Source organism: Typopeltis vanoorti, chromosome 22 (assembly GCF_054136105.1).
Source record: "Typopeltis vanoorti isolate ZY-2024b chromosome 22, IOZ_Tvanoo_1.0, whole genome shotgun sequence".
Classification (NCBI taxonomy): Eukaryota; Metazoa; Arthropoda; class Arachnida; order Uropygi; family Thelyphonidae; genus Typopeltis; species Typopeltis vanoorti.
In genome coordinates this window covers 86,418,792-86,437,670 of record NC_143570.1, presented here as the reverse complement: position 1 = coordinate 86,437,670, position 18,879 = coordinate 86,418,792, and the positions used below count along the sequence as shown (strand labels likewise).

The 18,879-nt window shown below is 34.0% G+C and overlaps 1 protein-coding gene across 1 annotated transcript in view; it reads right to left on the bottom strand.

Moving 5' to 3' along the window:
• Positions 1–508: 508 nt before the first annotated feature.
• Rcd-1 (Required for cell differentiation 1) overlaps positions 509–18,879 on the bottom strand; it is a 105,415-nt gene continuing 87,044 nt past the window's right edge. Inside the window, exon 9 of the mRNA XM_090411911.1 lies at positions 509–2,896. Coding sequence (XP_090268037.1) covers positions 2,719–2,896 — 178 coding nt within the window. The 3' untranslated portion in view covers positions 509–2,718. The remainder of the gene's footprint in view (positions 2,897–18,879) is intronic.

Below are 18,879 nucleotides of genomic sequence, written 5' to 3'. Positions count from 1 at the left end.
TTAAATAATGAAACTTACATAGTACATTAGCAGGGAAAGGATTTGATAATCTGAAAACACCACTTTAGAGAGACCAAACATGGAACTTGTTCCAGCTATTTCAGTGTTTCAATAAGCAAAGTGATGGTCTGTGACTGTTGCATTAATTTTTTTTTAATTTGTTTATTTCTGCATGGAGAAGAAAATTGTATATGTAAGTTGCTTTTAAAAAAATACAAATACAAAACTAAAATTATTCAACGAAGTCTTGTATATTGAAATTAAATATAAAATAGTCTGACTCCGAATTTCCTATAATTAGTAGAACTCCAAATAATTATTTAGAATTCTATTACATTACTTAACAGATAAAGATATATGCTAATTATATTACAAACACAAAAGTGAACATTAAAAAAAAATACACAGAGGTATTTTATAAAAATATAAAAGAATTACATACCTAAAGTAAAATAACTAAAATGCTTAAAAGAAGTAACATATTTGAAATTTTTTGGCACATCTGGATTTTAAGCATAACTATACAATGTAAAAAGCATATATAACTTTTAGAATAAACAGCTTATGTTAAATTATTCACATTCATTATCACATTTGGGGGTACTTGCTTCTTGATATGATTTTTGAAATGGGACTAGAAAGAGGACATGACATCAACATTCAACAGCACTGGCAGTAAACTGTAGTTTCAATTTCATTAAAGAAACATACACAGGAAACAATACAATGTTTCCTGTATTGTTTCCCTATTAATACTATGGTATTAATTCTTCAGAGATGTCCCTTCTACTCACTGATTACCCCAAAACTACAATATAATCAGTTTATGCATTCAAAAACTTGTCATCCAAAATGCACATAAAACAATTATCTGCTATTTGTGTTTTTTATATCCTGTTTCTTACTACAATTTGTAGTGAAGACAGAAACACAAAAAATCTTGAACCCTAATAGTGAAAATACTGTGGTAAAATATGGAAAAGTGATATTACTATGTCATAACAGAAACATGAATAACTTGTTACTTTTTACTGTATTTCTAAGCTGTTTACTTCAATCAAGTAAACTATGTTACCAATGTCCCTATGATTCTGCATAATTCTTTATTGAATTCTATATAATTATATTAAAATGGCACTTTTTCAGATTTTCTAAATTACTACACAATGAAATGAACAATTACACTGAAAATTTCTTGTTCATATTTCTTTTAATCACACAACAGCCTAACTTCAATTTCTAACTGAGGATAGTGTATTTTAAGTACCCATCTACACTCACAGTTCAAGATTGACCACCACTTATTACAGCTGGAAGAAATAAGCTGGAAATTTTTTTACTTGACTTTGGCAGGAAAGTAAAAATCTTTAGTTGGGAGAAAAAAAAAAAAGTTAAAAAGTGCTATCACATTAAAAGAACCACCAACATACTTCTATGCAAAAATTTGTTCATTTCTGAAAACTGCTAATTACACCAATTCATTTTCAACATATACCAACTCTTATGAAATTAACAGAATACCAAGAACTTGATTTTTTTTAAGCAAAAACACGAACTTATTATTTTTTTATATAAATAATCAACTCACTTTAAAGTAGAAATTTTACTTTGCAGCGAATGATTTTCAAGAAGTTTAAAAACTAAATTTAATGAAAATGACTGACCATGCCATCCATATTATTAAAATACTGTATGCATGGTGTGTAATTTGCATTGTAAATTTATCATATTTTCTTTATCAAAACTATTTCAATCATATCTAATGATAAATCAGTAATTTTGTTTATTAATCTAAAATTTAACACTATTTTAATGAACAATATAGCTCCAGAAGTATGATGGAAAAAAAAAAAAAAAAAACATTGTGAATATTAAAAACTTTAAGCAACTCATGATGAACATAGCATTTTTACGCATGTATTGCACCATAAAAGCATGTTTAAAGCCTGGCAACCAAAGGTTATGAATCAATAACAATCTTAAGCAATTATTAACTTTTTGAAGAAATATATATATGCCTGAGCTATTTCAAGAAAAATAAGCAAATGTTATTTCAAAGCTAAGTCAATAATACTCCATAACATGAATGCCAATTCAGTTTTCCATCTTGTTAAACTGAGAAAATAATTATTTCTGAATATGAGGCAAAATTTACTGAAACAATTGCTTGAATCTAAAAATAAAATACAACATTCTTCAAAATAAACATTTCTTAATGAATTTCTAACAAAAAAAAAAGGTATAAAAAAAGCTGTTTCCATTAACATTACTCAGTTTTTTATGAAATTGAAATAACAAAAAGGCTAAATACTGTTTTATTAAAAAGTCTGAAAGATTATAATTAACCGTTTTAAATTAAAATTCATTCAACATTCAGTGAAATACATGTAATAATAATAAAAAATGTTATTCTTTTAACAAAGTATAAAAATGATCTTTAAAAGTAAATTTTTTTTTCTTAAATTCAAATATATACTAATTATTTTTTTACTGCTAGATTTCCTATCCAACCAAATTTTTAAATTTTAATTCAAAAGCAAACTCTTCTTACATGCAACATAACAGTCAACACTACGAAAAGGAAAAATCACTTTTTTTTTTCTTCACCAAATCGCATTCTTTCCACTAAGCAGGTATGTTTTCTGCATCTGCTCCTAATATGATGTTTTCACAAGACCAAATGTTATCAGATCATGCATATTTACAAACATGGATGTGTTACTGCTGAGTTAATGACTGCTGATAAGAGAGTCTTGGATCAGCCCCTGCTGATGGTTCTAAGTTTTTTAACAACTGGCTAAGCCAGTGTTTTGTAGATTTATCTTCTTTTAAGCAACTTGCAAAAGTGCTATCTTTCAACTGGTCTGGCAGACACTGTCTAAGTGCTTCTCGTGCTCTGACAAAGCCAAAAGAATAAATAAATAAAAAATTAGTTTCAGACAATTCTAAATTATTTTGAATAACAAATAAATTATTTTATCTAAAATCAATAAATGAATATGATACTAAAATTAATAATTTGCTTCCATCTAATGTTTCTCCAATTAAATTAAAAATAGACTTCATATTAAATATTCTGGTATGTTACACTTCAGGTGCTTAATTATAATGAAGGAATGATGCTCAGAAGGAAGAAAAATCATGCCAAGTAATATCAGCAGCCTATGAGCTTGTGACACTGCTAAGAATGCATCAACCACAATCAGATAATGGTAACATTATCAGTCAATGGAAACAGGAAAGTGACACCTCAGTCAAGACCAAGAAAGATGACACCAAAGGGCATCTAAAAAGGTGATAAAAGCAATCAGCTGCAGTCCTTGTTTCTGAGGAAGAGAAGCTGCACATAAGCTATGGCAATTCAGCATAGACTATACTGATTACCATATTTGCCGGCATATAAGACTTACTTTTTTTTCTTTGAAAATAGGTCTGAAAAACAGGGTGCGTCTTATATGCCGATACTCTGTTTTTTATTACTTTCATTTCTGGAAATTTTGTCTGTTCCGAGTTACGTGATTTCTTTCTTGCTTCCCTGCGGTGTGGGAGAACATTCCAGTTATGTAGAATTCAGTGGATGCGAATGTTGTCGCAGTTGTTGTGAACGGTGATAAATTTCTGCGTTTAAATTTTCTCTAAATTTCTTGGCAAATTATGACTGAAAAACATCGGCAGTGCTACAATATTGCATACAAGCTATGTGTGATTGCATATGCTAAAGAATGTGGAAACAGGGATGCAGAGAGACATTTCAGACCACCCACAACTGAGAAAATTATAAGAACTTGGCAAAATCAGGAAGAGGATCTGAAAAAAGCAACTCACAGTAAACATAACCTACGAAGTAGAACTGCAAAATGGCAGGAACTTGAGGAAGAATTGAATAACTAGATTTTAGACCACAGAAAAGTGGGATTTTCAGTGTCTACAAAAATGATTATTCATCAAACGAACACGATAGCCACTAACAGAGGGATTGGCAACTTTACTGGATCAACACCATGGTGTTCAAGATTCATGAAGAGAAACCAGCTATGTATGCAGACTAAAACAAAAATATCACAAACAAAAGATGCCAGCTGAATATGAAGAAAAAATTATTGAATTTCATCGATTCGTCATTAATGCAAGGAAACGAGAAAATTTTGAACTTGCGCAAATAGGAAACATGGACGAGGTTCCGCTGACTTCTGATGTGCCCTCAAACAAAACTGTAGATTCCAAAGGTACAAAAGGTGTTACTGTTAAAACTTCGGGGCACGAAAAAACTCACTACATGGTTGTTTTATCCTGCTGTGCTGACGGGACAAAATTGCCGCCACTATTGATTTTTAAAAAGGAAGACGCTACCCAAAGAAAAACTGCTTAAAGGAATGTTTGTACATGTTCACACAAAAGGCTGGATGGATGGAGGAGAAATGAAGTTATGGATAGTAAAATTTGGTCTAAGCACCCTGCTGAAGAAGCCTGCCCTGCTAATATGGGATCAGTTTTGTTCTCACAGAACAGAAGATGTTAAAAATAAACTCAAGGAATTGAAAACTCAGTTATCTGTAATTCCAGGAGGCCTAACTAGTTAGCTTCAACCTTTAGATGTCTGTATTAATAAACCATTTAAGAGATTTATGAAGTGGAACAGCTAGATTCAGTCTTCATATTACACCATCAGGAAGAGGCCTAGCATTTTGCAAGTTTGTCAGTGGGTCAATGCTTCATGGGATGCTGTGAAAACTGAGACAGTGGTTAAATCGTTTAAGAAGTGTGGAATCAGTAATGCGCTGGATGGTACAGAGGCGAATTTGTTGTATAAGGACTCAAAATTCTGATTTAGAAGAGGTTTCAAGTGTTTCTTCATTTAGCTCTAAAGATGAATTTCTGGGTTTTGATGAAGTAGATTAAAAGGTGAGTACTCTTTCCTAGTTAGATTAGGTATTTGTTGAAAGTAGACCTACTTATTACTTTATAATTGAAATACTGTAAATTCATTATAATATTCAGTGATAAAGTTTTTTCCCCTAAAAAATGTGTTAAAAAAAAGGGGGGGGGGGTGTCTTATATGCCGGCAAATACTTCTAACACTATGGACTAGACACAAATGTCGCTGTATCATGCCACACTTTTCCAATTCAATGGAAGCTAAGGGAATGCCTTACAAAGTGCATCACCTCAACTGTGAATTTAGAGGCAGAAATATGATTTGAGATGTTTCTTCTGCTATAGGATCTGACCTTAGGTTGAAGTGTCTAGGATGAATATTATTATTATTCCTGACACCTCCAAGGAGTCCGATGACTCATTGCAGGAGGACACCTACAATATGAACATGCAACATTTCTAAATGCAAATGCATCTTACATTGTGGCAGTTTTACAAAACAGACTTTTGTCTCTTAATGTAATAATACATGTCTTAGCTGTATTTTTTTAAAGAAAATTACAATGCAGAATACTATATTAAATAAAAATAAATTTACTTAATATTTCCAATATTTTGGCAAGTCAAACTGCCATCATCAGGGAATAAAAAACATAAGATGTGCATGCAGGCAACTACACTACACTAAGTAATGAAGATGAAGCATGTTAACTGACAGCAGCCCTAAAGTCATAAATAGGTCTCTAATGGGCCAAATTGGGCATCATTGGCTGTTAGGCTGAACTGCAGATGAGATTCTTGGGCAATTTCATGCAAATAAATTCAAGAAAAAGTTTTTCATATTTATATTTGCTGCAATGGAGTAAAGTAGCCTTTTTTTTTCCCCCCTGGTGTATTCTGTCATGGGTGTCTAAAGCATGGTCAACAAATCCTAAGTAGAGTGATGGAAACAAATATTATACTCATTATGTTCAGGAAGTCTGATGTTGGCTGTCCTGCCTGTATGGCCATTGTAAATAGTTTACAACTACAAGGAACCTAGCTTTTAATAAATACTGTTTTATTAAAATGTCTGAAAGATTATAATTAACCATTTTAAATTAAAAACCATTCAACATTCAGTGAAATACATGCAAAATGGTTTTTGTTATTTTTCAGATGTGCTTTAAATATATGGAATAGTAATAGCTTTGGTGCAGTCTGTTCTGGAGAAGGAGTATGTGGGTTTGAGGCTTTAATATATTTTTAATATATTCAGTCGAGAGGGCATTGTTATCTGAACTAATTAATTTAGCCCTGTTATATAAAGTTTTAATTCCATACTGTTGGGAGGAGGTGGGTGGGGGGGTTTCTGCAAACAGAAAATGCTAGGCATCCCTCATGCTAGCATGTAATTAAAGCGTCTAGGAAGGGGAGACTATTGTCACTTTCTTTTTTTTCTAATGTGAACTAGATCCTGGTTCACATTAGAAAAATTGATTGTTTAGATATTGATTGTTTAGGTATGTTAAAAATACGTTGAAAGCATACAGGCCATGCAGCCAACTGGAGAAATCAACAAAACATAATCAAACAGTGGGTCTATATGGAGTACAGTTTACAGCTTTCTCTTCAAATGTTTCTATGAAGAAATTAGCCAGGAGGGAGGAGAAAGCAATCAGTCCACAGTTAACCCTTCTATTTGTTTGTAGAATTTTCCTTATCAAACGAAATAGCCAGAGCTCATAGTTCAAGGCTGAAATGTCTGGAGGAAATTTAGTTTGAATAAAATCTGTCTACATTTGTGAACAGAACTGCTATAATGGTTTTAAAGTGGACTGATTTTATGTGTGAGGGGGGTGTTGCCAGCATATGGAGAAAGCACTTTTGCTAAATATTTGGCTAATTTGTATGTCGGTGAAATCTGATCTGTGTATTGGTAGGGTCTAAGGGAAGGTAGGAAACATTTGAAGAGAAAGCTCCAACTCTGCCCCATATAGACCAACTGTTTGGCAGCAAAGCATAGCCAAACCAACTGTTTGGCTATGCTTTGCTGATGATGTTTTTTCCATTTGGCTGCATGGTCAATCTCAACATATTTTTGAGAGTGCCCATGATCCAGTTCATGATCCTGGAATCGACATTCCAGGATCCAGTTCACATTAAAAAAGAAAATGACAGTCTCTTTTTAGACACTTTAATTACATGCCAGCCTCATGCATATTCTGTTTACAGAGCCCTACCACACACACACACACAAATAGATTCAAAACAGTCGCATTCTCCACTCCTCAAATAGTATGGAATTATTGTTAAAACCTTTATATAATAGAATTAAATTAATTAGTTCAGATATCAATGCCCTCTCTACTGAACGACACCATCTTCACAAAACCTTAGGCAATGGTTACAACTCCTATCCAAAAAATATTAACACCCCAAACCTACACATCCTCTCCAGAATGCAAACTACACCGAAGCTACCACTATTCCATATATCCAAAGCACAACTGAAAAACTATCAAAAATCTTTAAAAAATTAAAACCTTTTAACTACTTATAGATCATATAAAAAAAATTAGTATCTCTTTTTTTTTTATTTATCTTTTTTTTTTTTTTTTTTGAAAATTTGGGATTCTCTCATCCCCTGCACTTCAGCACAACAGCCAAGGGCATCTAATTTAGCCCACTATAAGGCACTTTAGAACTTTAGGCCTCCTCTCAGTTGACTACAAGCAGGATCCACCTATCCGAGATACTTGTTTGACATAAGGAATGGGAAAAAAAAAAAAAAAAAATGAAGTTCTTTCTGGGTCTGCAACCACTAATGCCTTTCTGGACCCACAGAAAAATCAGATATGAAAGTAGGCTTTCAAGGTCTTAGAAGCACAGGGATAAGAACGACAAAACCATGCATAGATGTAATGACTCGTGTGTGTTTGATTCCCAAATACACAAACTTGAAATGTCCCATCTAAATGATGAAAAATCAAATCTAAAAATGGGATGTAATGGAGACAAAATCTTGTTTGCATGAATCCATATTTCCATTAAAACAACAGGGAAACAAAACTGATCATTATGTCAGAAGGGCTAAGCCAGTCTTACCAATGCATACAGAAACAAGATGGAAAGCTTACAATTTATAAATAGGACAGCCAGTGCAATCAATGAACTTGTTCAAATGAGTTCCTATCATAATTCTCAGAGCATTTAAGCAAACTACCTGTAGTATTCTTTGTATTGTATCACAAAAGCCTTGCTTCTGCCTACTCCAGTAATAATATTGTTCTTTAAGGACTACAGGGCTTTCATCTCAAATAGGCTAAATTAGGAGATGGAAGTTTCTTTCTCCAAGAAGAATATAAGAGGCTTCAAACCAAATCCTGTTTGCTGTATCACATGAAATGGCACATAGACCTTTAGTAATGGAGTGAAAGAAATCCATAGGGATATTTTCTTGGGAGAAATGGTAGCTTCTCTTGAGCTAAAGCCCAGCAAGAGATTACTAATTTGTAGAAATTTATAGTGGTAGAAGATTGAGCTTGGAAACAGCTGAGTAACTGTTAAAATTTCACTCTGTTCCTGTTTTGAATAATAATAATAACACTAAGTCAAAAGACTGACAAAACTCAGAGTACAGAAGAAAACAAGCTAGGAGACAATAATGATGCAAGAATGAGAAAATCTAAAGTCTACAATCAGTAAGGCTAACTACCACTTGGCATTGTTAAGTTGATATATCAGCAGCAATTTACTGGTCTGCATATAGATGCAGTGGGCTTTAGGAGATTTACAGAAAGTGATTCTGTAAGAGGTAAGGATTACCTGGGCTATCTTACAATCAGTGGTGAGCTATAAGGGGCTCGCCCGAGCCCTCTGTTAAATTTTTCTCAAATTTGTGAGCCCCTTGTTCTTGTTTACTTTTTTTTATTAAAAAAAAAGTAATTTTTTGAAATATATTAAGCGAAAAACTCATACGGTAACCTAACAAAGTTATTTTACTAAATAAAATATTATAGTTACTGTTACTATAATTTTACACATAAGACTTCACTTTTGGATCTCATATAAATAAATAGGACTATGAAATAATGACTCTTGATTGGTACCATTGATTATCACTAGAAGTATAAAAACAACAACAACAAAAAAAAAGAAAGAAATAACGTGCTTCAATATTATTGTGTTTAGATATTTATTTATAGATTGCTTGTCATAAAAATTTTTATCGCAAACAAGAGAAATTTATTTTGTTTATAAAAATGCGGACTATTTCATATGTGCGATTATAAAAGATTTTATTCTTATATTTTGATAGTTAAAAAATGTTTTTCTTATGTAAGATAAATTAACATAAATGATTGTGTGCAAATATTTCATGTTTAGATCATGAAATATTTGTTTAAAAATGATAGCCTGTAAAAGGTTGATTGTTCCCTCATACTTTTTGATTGGCATTTGTACACAAGCTGTATTAATAAACGTTTTGTGTGAAATACAGCCTTTTTTTTTTTTTTTGCTCGATGATGCAAACCCTTTGTTAAAATTTCCATAGCTCACCATTGCTTACAATGCTTGAAGAATTCTGTTAGACACTGTCTTTTTTTTTTTTTTTAATTAAAAGCTTACTATAGATATTGCATTTCTTAGAAACAGGCTTTCCATAAACCTGAGAAATCTGTTTGAAAATCTAAGCATATAAAAGAGGAACTAAATTCAGAATTCTCTATCAAAGTTGAAAAAAAAATTAATAGAAGAATATACCTTTTCATATTTCAAGTCCTCTATACATTCTTGTGTCTTAGAACAATCTAAAGATATTATCATAATGTAACAGATACAATTTGTTTCATGCATTCTCTCCATGTGAATTTATATATTTTTTTCATGCTGAAACAAGGTTAACAATGAATACACCATGGCCTGAGTAGAAATGTAGCAGGTATATCTAATTATTTAACCCTAATGTTTTCTCCAAAACATTTTTATGTCTCAGACTGGCTTCCTACTCTGTTGTTTAGATCTCCAACAAGAAACAGCTTTTCTTTTCTTCTACATCCTGTCATCAGCTATCTAATGATTTAAAGAATTCCCCTACTTTCCTATCAGAACCTTCTACAAGACCACAGACACAAATATGTCTCAATATCCAAATTTTCACATTTTGAAATTCACCAATGTCACAATACCAGAAATTGTTTCCCACTCAAGAGGTTGTTTTCTTTAGTTTTGCATACCATGGCTACTCCTCCTCATTTGTAAATGCACTATCTAGCTGCACTCAATTAATAGTATCCTCAATTAACAGCAAAATTAAATTCCCACTACACCTGGATAATTGGATGATTACTGTTTCCTAAGTTCCCACTTGTTTCTGTCTTATTAATAGCAATTATGTCAACATAGTATTTATCTAATTTCTCTGCTAAGGTCTGCTTCTTTTCTATAAATGCTTCTTATGTTGATAATGTCTATTATTAAAGTAGACTAGACAAAGAATGCATGGAAGTAATGATATGCTGATCTCAAATCAGTCATGACTCCAACTAATTAATCTTGTATTATCTTCAATTTTATTGAAATTGTCTAACAGCTGACTTTTGACATTTTGTACTAATTCATGACAAAAATACCACACCATGTATAATTAAATGATTCCCCAGATAGCAAGATTGAACCATCATAATGTATATGTAGTTTTTGCAAATACAGAACACAATTGGTTTGGATAAATCAGAGCCAGCCCATCCTTTCTTGTTACATAACAGATACTAATAAGCAAGGAGTATCACAAAAAGTTTGACATTAAGAAGAGCAGTCTAAGCATGGAGGCTGTTTCCCAATTATTTAGCTTGAACTCCTAATCAGAAGATTAAAGAAGGAATAGACATTCCAAGATCCTACCTGGAATTTGTATAATGACAGAGAACACAAGGTTATGAGTGACTGTGAAAGTCATGTTCCTTAGGAGAAGAAATCATTGCCAACTTATAAGTTGGATACAGAAAACAAAAGATTATCTATAAGAGAAGAAGAAGAGTAGTTAGAATATTTAGTGTCCTAGTAGACATGAATAACTTACATCAGCATGCTGGTGAACGCATATAACTTTGCTTTTATATATCTGTTTTAGCAACTTCTCAAAGAAAAATCAATGGTGATAAATTAATACAAAAATATTTGGCATCATTTCAAAAAGTGAAGTGATCTAGAAAGGAAACATACAAACAATTAAAAGGGAGAACCATGGGTTCACATCTGCACCCACCAATTTCTATATAAAACACTTAGAGAACCAAGTGCTCAACATAGCCACATGCCTAAACCAGTGGTTTGGTTATGTTGATGATGTGTTTGCTATGTGGCCCAGACACATTAGATGCATTTTTAATGCATTCCATATGATTCATTATCTTTTTCTATTCATAGAAAACCTAAACATACTGAAAGATATCTGCACAATCACACCATCTAGCTCTACAATATGGTATCCTAAAAATATTAACATACAGAGCCAGAGCTATCTGTTTCAATGATACTGCTCTTACCACTGAATTCACCTACTCTGCCACATTTCAACCAAAGTCTATAAAAAAAAGCAGATTAACCCGGCGTTAGTAAGGTGGTGTGTCACAGACCCCAAACATATAGAAAGAAATAACTGTGACACTGCCCTTACTAATGCCAGGTTAAACTAAATATCCCCACCCTCAAATCCCCTTCTTTTTCTAATACAATAAGACCACAGTAAAATTGTTACTATTCCATACATTCAGGGCCAACTGAAAAGATACCCAGTGCTTAATAAATATTAGCTCCAACTAAAGATAAATTCTCTCTTTTATTACATTCAGGAATATGCAAAGTGTCCTATATTTGTGACATGGCTTACTATGGGCAGAGACAGTAAGATCTGATGACATCCAACTTGGAGAACACAAAAAATACATTCAACATCGTTATGGTAAGTCAGGACTAGAGATCTGCCTTGGATGCCCCACCACACAGAATCAGATAAAAGAAAACAAAAGTGATGCACAGAACACATCACAAGTGCGAGAGACTTTTTGGAATTACCAGCAACTTGAAAATATTTCCCAAACCTCAACAAGTATGGCTGTATCAATTTACCAAAAATCTAGAAGACAGTTATTTTAAGATAAATTAATATTTTTAAGTTTCTTGAGTTCTTTGTATTGTTTGTTACAAATTTATACTATTTCCACTATTAACAAACTTGTTTGTTTACTGTAACAAACTGCTTGTGCTCTGAAGATGCTGGGTATAAAAAAAAGAGAAAGATCAGCACATTAAGTAAATTAATTAAAATCATTAAATAAAAACTTATCACTTCATTACTATGTAATGAAGTGAAGAAGATGAAAAGGGAAAGATTTTAAATCAGATGCACTCTGATGTGGACCATCATAGCAAATGAATACAAAAAATAGCACCATCTTTTAAGTTAGGTATTTTTTACTAAATAATTAAAGGAAATTACGTCAACTAGGATATACATTAAAATAAATTTTAATATACTTCAATATTTCGGCAACGTCACGTTGCCATTTTCACTCTGCCCCACAAAATTCAACCATTTGGCTTAGCTATGTTGATGATGTGTTCACTATTCGGCCACATGGCTCCGATGCACTCCTCTCCTTCCTAACACACTTAAACAACCAACACCCCAGAATCAAATTCACCCTGGAAGAAGAAAAAAACAACTGCCTTCCTTTCTTAGACACACTAGTCACCCACCAGCCTGATGGAACCTTGGTTTTCTCAGTCTATAGAAAACTCACCCATACAGGCAGATACATTCACCAACAATCCCACCACCCCTTCTCGCAACAATATGGAGTCATTAAGACACTACACAACAGGGCTAAACTTATCTGTTCAAATGACAATGCCCTAACCACAGAACTAAACCGCATTCTCAACACTTTCTCAGCCAATGGCTACCCCCCAAAAAACATTGAAACCAGTAAACCACAACTCCCCCTCACAACAAGGATTACTCTAAATCCATCACCATACCCTATATCCGAGGCACCTCGGAAAAAATTGCAAAAATCCTAAAAAAAAAAAACATGACTTAACTTCTTGTTACAGACCATATAAAAAATTGGCATCCTTTATCCGCTCTACTAAAGACCAACCCCCCCCCCCCCCCTCTAGACCTACCTGGTGTATACCAGGTCCCTTGCAGCTATAAGCTGTCCTACTTTGGCCAAACAGCAAATATCAGAATTTCACAACACAAGGACTACATCCGGTTTCACCAATACAACCACTCTGGTCTTGCTGACCATGCACTGGATACCTGCCATAGAATACGGTGGAAGAAAGCCACGATAACACACCATATAATAAATTTAGTTTAATCCTTTATCCAAGTGTGAGCAAACAAAGTTTGCACCTGAAAGTATCTTCAAGACTAGGGTAAGGTGGTACAACACCATGGCACTCCTATCTCAGTATCTCCCATAATGCAAAACACATCTCCTTGCAGATATGTCTAATGTTATGCATTAAGGGAAGGGCCACAACCCAGACTAGTTTCGACCTTTATTGAGGTCTCTTCAGTGGGAGCCAGGTCCAAGTGGAGATACCAGGCAGAAGCATTAGCAGGTCATCTCCACCTATAGGAGTTGCCAAATGGTGTGCCACCCTTTTTTTAATAAATTACTCTGGATTTTGAGAAAGATGTTGAAAGTTTATTTTTCACTTGGTATAATAAATTTAGTTTAATCCTTTATCCAAGTGTGAGCAAACAAAGTTTACATCTGAAAGTATCTTCAAGACTAGGGTAAGGTGGTACAACACCAGGGCACTCCTTGCAAAGGTGGAGCAAGCTACCAACACTCCTATCTCAGTATCTACCATAATGCAAAACATCTCCTTGCGGATATGTCTAATGTTATGCATTAAGGGAAGGGCCACAACCCAGACTAGTTTCGACCTTTATTGAGGTCTCTTCAGTGGGAGCCAGGCCCAATGTGCAAACTTTGTTTGCTCACACTTGGATAAAGGATTAAACTAAATTTATTATACTCTAACCAAGTGAAAAATAAACTTTCAACATCTTTCTCTAAATCCAGAGGAATTTATTAAAAAAGGGTGGCACACCATTTGGCAACTCCTATAGGTGGAGATGACCTGCTAATGCTTCTGCCTGGTATCTCCACTTGGGCCTGGCTCCCACTGAAGAGACCTCAATAAAGGTCAAAACTAGTCTGGGTTGTGGCCCTTCCCTTAATGCATAACATTAGACATATCTGAAAGGAGATGTGTTTTGCATTATGGGAGATACTGAGATAGGAGTGTTGGTAGCTTGCTCCACCTTTGCAAGGAGTGCCCTGGTGTTGTACCACCTTACCCCAGTCTTGAAGATAGTTTCAGGTGCAAACTTTGTTTGCTCACACTTGGATCAAGGATGAAACTAAATTTATTATACTCTAACCAAGTGAAAAATAAACTTTTAACACACCATAGTAAATACAAATATGAAAGGCTTTTCATGGAATCAGCTTCAGCCCTAAGAAACAATTCAAACCTCAACAAATTTGGCTGAATGAGACTGCCTCAAATTTGGGAAACCTACATCAGAAGACCTTCAGCCCAATCGCCCAAGAATACCAACGTTGCCGCTAGAGGTCCATCAGGACTTTATTCCGACTAATTTTACGTGGTAAAATGTGTAGGCCTGTGCGAAAACATAACATATGATGACGATATATACAGGGTGTTCGGGATAAATTTGACAGTTTCGTAAGGAAAAAGAAAATCTTCTTTGTATCTATTAAATTTAATGAATTGACAAAAAAACATTACAGGCAGAGTTAATTACAATACTATCAACAAGATTTACTCAAAATAACCACCATTAGCATCGATCACAGCTTCAATTCTGCTTCGGAATCTCGAACAAGCTGATGCTACAGTCTCCCTGGGAAGGGCCGCAAAAACTGTTTTAATTTTATCCATTAACTGGGCTTTTGTATTACTGGAAGTGCGATTGGTGTCTTTTTCAACTGCGCCCCATACAAAATAATCCATGGGGTTAAGGTCTGGGGAGTTTGGAGGCCAAACATTTGGACTGGTGAAGTCGTAGAAATTTTCAGACAACCATTTTTGACTTTTCCCAGAGGTGTGGCAAGGGGCCGAATCCTGCTGCCATACATACGGCCTACCATTGGCTACCCTTGTTATCCAGGGCTTGACTACAGTTAGCAACTCCACGAACAAAGCCCGAATTCCAATGCCAGGGTTCTTCAACACCTGTTCCTGCAGATTTGCGAGGAATTCTGCTGTACGAACGCAATCAGATAGTCTGCTAGGGATCTTTCTTCTTGCTACATCCTCGTAGTCACCATTGCAAGTCTCTAGTTCATGCCTGATTGTTTTTACTGTATTCAGGGAGCATTGGGCAGCAGTCGTAATATCCTTATTTTGATGGCGGGCACAAATCATCATGATACAAGTTATTCTCTTCCATGATTCAGGTGGGTTCCAGCTATCCATCCTTTCTGACATCTTGTATATGAATGAAGAAGGGTCCAAACTTTTAAATGAAGAGAAGTGTGTGTTAATACATGTAACTTACGGAAAAATATAATTAATTATAAATATGTCAAATTTATCCCGAACACCCTGTATGTGTGTGTATATATATATATATATATATATATATATATATATATATATATAGAAGAGTATTGGTGATAATCCACTTCCTTGAATGAGACCTCTATTGGTTTTAATTTTTTCGGTGGTTTTATTATTAATTTTAATATAGCTTTCTTCCATTATATTTGCTATTGCTTTTGTGGTGTGAGGTGGAGCTTTCAATTCACACAGTATATTGATTAATTTTGTTCTGTTGATTTTATCGTATGCTTTCTCATAATCCAGGAAGGCAAGTTAGATTCTATTCTTTTTTCTATAATTTGTTTGAGCGAAAATGTGGGATCTGTGCAGGATCTTCCTTTCCTAAAGCCGCATCGTTCTTCTCCAATAATTTCCTTGGCCAAAAGTAAATTAATTAAAAGTAATTAATTTACTTTTAATTATATCTAAATATATTTTATAGCACACATTTAATAGGGATATACCTCTGCAGTTTCTCCAATCCTTTGTTTCCTTTTTTGAATGTTTATGACTATTGCTATCTTCCATTCTTATTTTGTTGACAATTTTAACCAGCATCAAAGTGAGACTGATGAAGACAAATGATCAAAAAGTTGAACTACACCGGTTCAGTCAGGTGCAAGGTGATGTAGTTTAAATTAATATTAGATATACATTTCTGTGGAAATTAGAAGGAAAGTTCATATGGATTATATCTAATGTCAGTGTTCAATCCAACAAGGAAACTGAACAATTTCAGAATATTTCTTAGCCATAGAGTGCATTAAATGTGACCCTTCTTAAATTGTGATTGTGTTCATATTTATACATTCTAAGTTTGAAAATGAATTACGAGTACAGTTAATGTTGATAACTTTTTTATTCTCCTTTTGCAGGTAATTTCAGAGATCCTTAAGATGGATAAATTTTACTTCTCAAATTACATAGAAAGCCTCACATGGTTATTTAAGTAAATGTATAAATATGTAGTATTTTTATCTATTTCATAGGAACTGTAGCCATTGGCCAGGAAAGTATGGCAAAGACACTTAATTTCTGTGGAAAGAGCTGCATCATTAGAACAAATAGCCAATAGCCCTAACTCTGTGTGCAAGTGTTTTTAGAATACCATACTGTTGTGCTGGATAATGATGTGATTGTTTATGTACATATTTTCTAATGCTGTTGGTTTTCTATGAATGAAAAAAGATAGAAAACTATCTGAAAGCTGGATGACTAGTGTCAAGAAAGGGCAAACAGTTATTAGATTTTTTTTATAATGTGATGTGAATTTTGGGATGTTGGCTGTTTAGGTAAGTAGGTAACAAAAGAATTCAAAGTGTAACCACATTTGAATGTAGCTATAGTAATGTTGTCCATGTAAAAGTTAGCTAAAGGAGGGGAGGGGTTGAAGAAGAACCCACAGCAGTACCATTAGTCTGCAGATTTTCCGCTGCTATGTATAGCAAATTTGAATGATTCCAAGATAATGGGAGTCAGGTTAGACTTTATTAAAATCAAGCATGTCTATTAATGGTACATTAATAATGACATTGAAACTAACCATTGTCTTAATTTTTAAGGATGTGATTTTGTGTGTGTGAGTGTGAGAGAGAGAGAGAGTAGAACATGAAACTTATTGCTTTTCAAATAAGATTAATTGTGCAATGGACAAGTTCTGTTGCACTTTGTCTGGCGAAGGTAATTTGTTAGTAACCTGTCAACTATATGGATACTATAGTCATGAAAGAAATTTGCCATAATGCATTCATATTCTTTAGACAAAGATATCTTTTATAACTCAATTATATTTGCTTGAGGAACAAATGCCTTTATAACACCCAGTTTACAATTAACTGGATGATGGAATCATTATTAATCTATCTTCTTGTAAAAGTAGTGTTTTTTAGTGTTAATGTTTAGAGATCTTCCAAGACAGGCTACGTGGTTGCTGATGTTTAAAATTATGACCTAAGCAACTTAAGTGACAATGACAGCATATTATGTATATAAATTGAATGTGTTGTTATGTCGTTGCTTTCTCTGTATTTTTTTCTCTCTCTTTATTCTATCTCTAATTAGCCCGCTGTCTAATCTACTGTTGTGCCTCTTAAATTTTAATTCAGTACTATTTCCTTTTCGAATACTAGCAAAATTTATTTATATGCTGCGCCAGCCAATATCCTATAACAGAAGAGACTCTTGTTCAGGGAAACAATTCTAAATTCAAAAGGGATACACACAACAATTAATCTTACGCTAGCGCCGAGCAGATTCAGTTAGCAGTCATGACCTGAATCTCACTTAAACTACAATATCTAAATTCCTTCCTGCCAAAAAGCAGGAAGGAATTTTTCACAATTCTTCTATTTCATAAGTGGTGGTTTGAATTCTTAATCAGGCAAAAACTCAGGTATAAGGTACAGAAGCATATTTATTGGAAAAGCACAAAAACATTTTTACAGTTAAGAAAATCGAAATATTCAATAGAACAAAACTCCCACTAAGTTAAGGTTCATACTAAATCATATCAATGAAGTCGAGTAAGCTAAATACTTCAATTACGAAAAGATAAGATTAACTACAAGCATAACACTACTAGGTTATAATTCCTTTCACAAGTTATTAGCTATCTTAATTCTAAATTTCATTAGTTAAGCATAGTCATTCTCAATCAAAATACTACCTGTCAACAATTCTTCTTTGTTCCATGGGGTTAACAATTCAATCAAATTCTCACTTGAAAGTTCTCTAGAAAAATGTCCTTAGCTTACAGTATACACAAAATTCTCTTTCTTCAAAGAGATCTTAACATAGAATGAAATTCTTTACATTATCAGATACTTTCTGATTGTCATGATGCTATCGCATGTAGATCTGGGTTACCTTCCTGTATAGTTGTCGGCTGTCTCTGCGCCTGGCGATTCACTACGCTGTCCCTGAATCACTTCCGGACTTTGGCATGTTTTCTACCGCTTCTCAGGAAACTTCCTCCGTTCTCTTCGATGGGACTTTTTCGAAGGCTCGATTCTGCACAGGCCATCAGATCACGACAAGCTTCGCTTGGAAATCCTCAACCATTCTCAGAAATAGGCCTCGTCGTCCGACATCATTGTAATCAACTCACTGCTCTCTCACGAATCACCCAACAAACCTCCCAAGATTGGAATCCAGGAACCGAAGAAGAAAAAACCCTGTAATATGGCACATATCGTCCTTTATTCACCCTTTCGTGCGCCCTCTATTCGATGTGTCTTTTAACGCACGAACCTCACAGTTCATGCCCCTTGGGTGATCCCACACTCTCCCTAATCTGTTTTATTCCAGGTAGTCGTTCTGATGTCACTTTCTGCGTAGGTACAGCCTCAGGCGCTATGCTCGACTAAT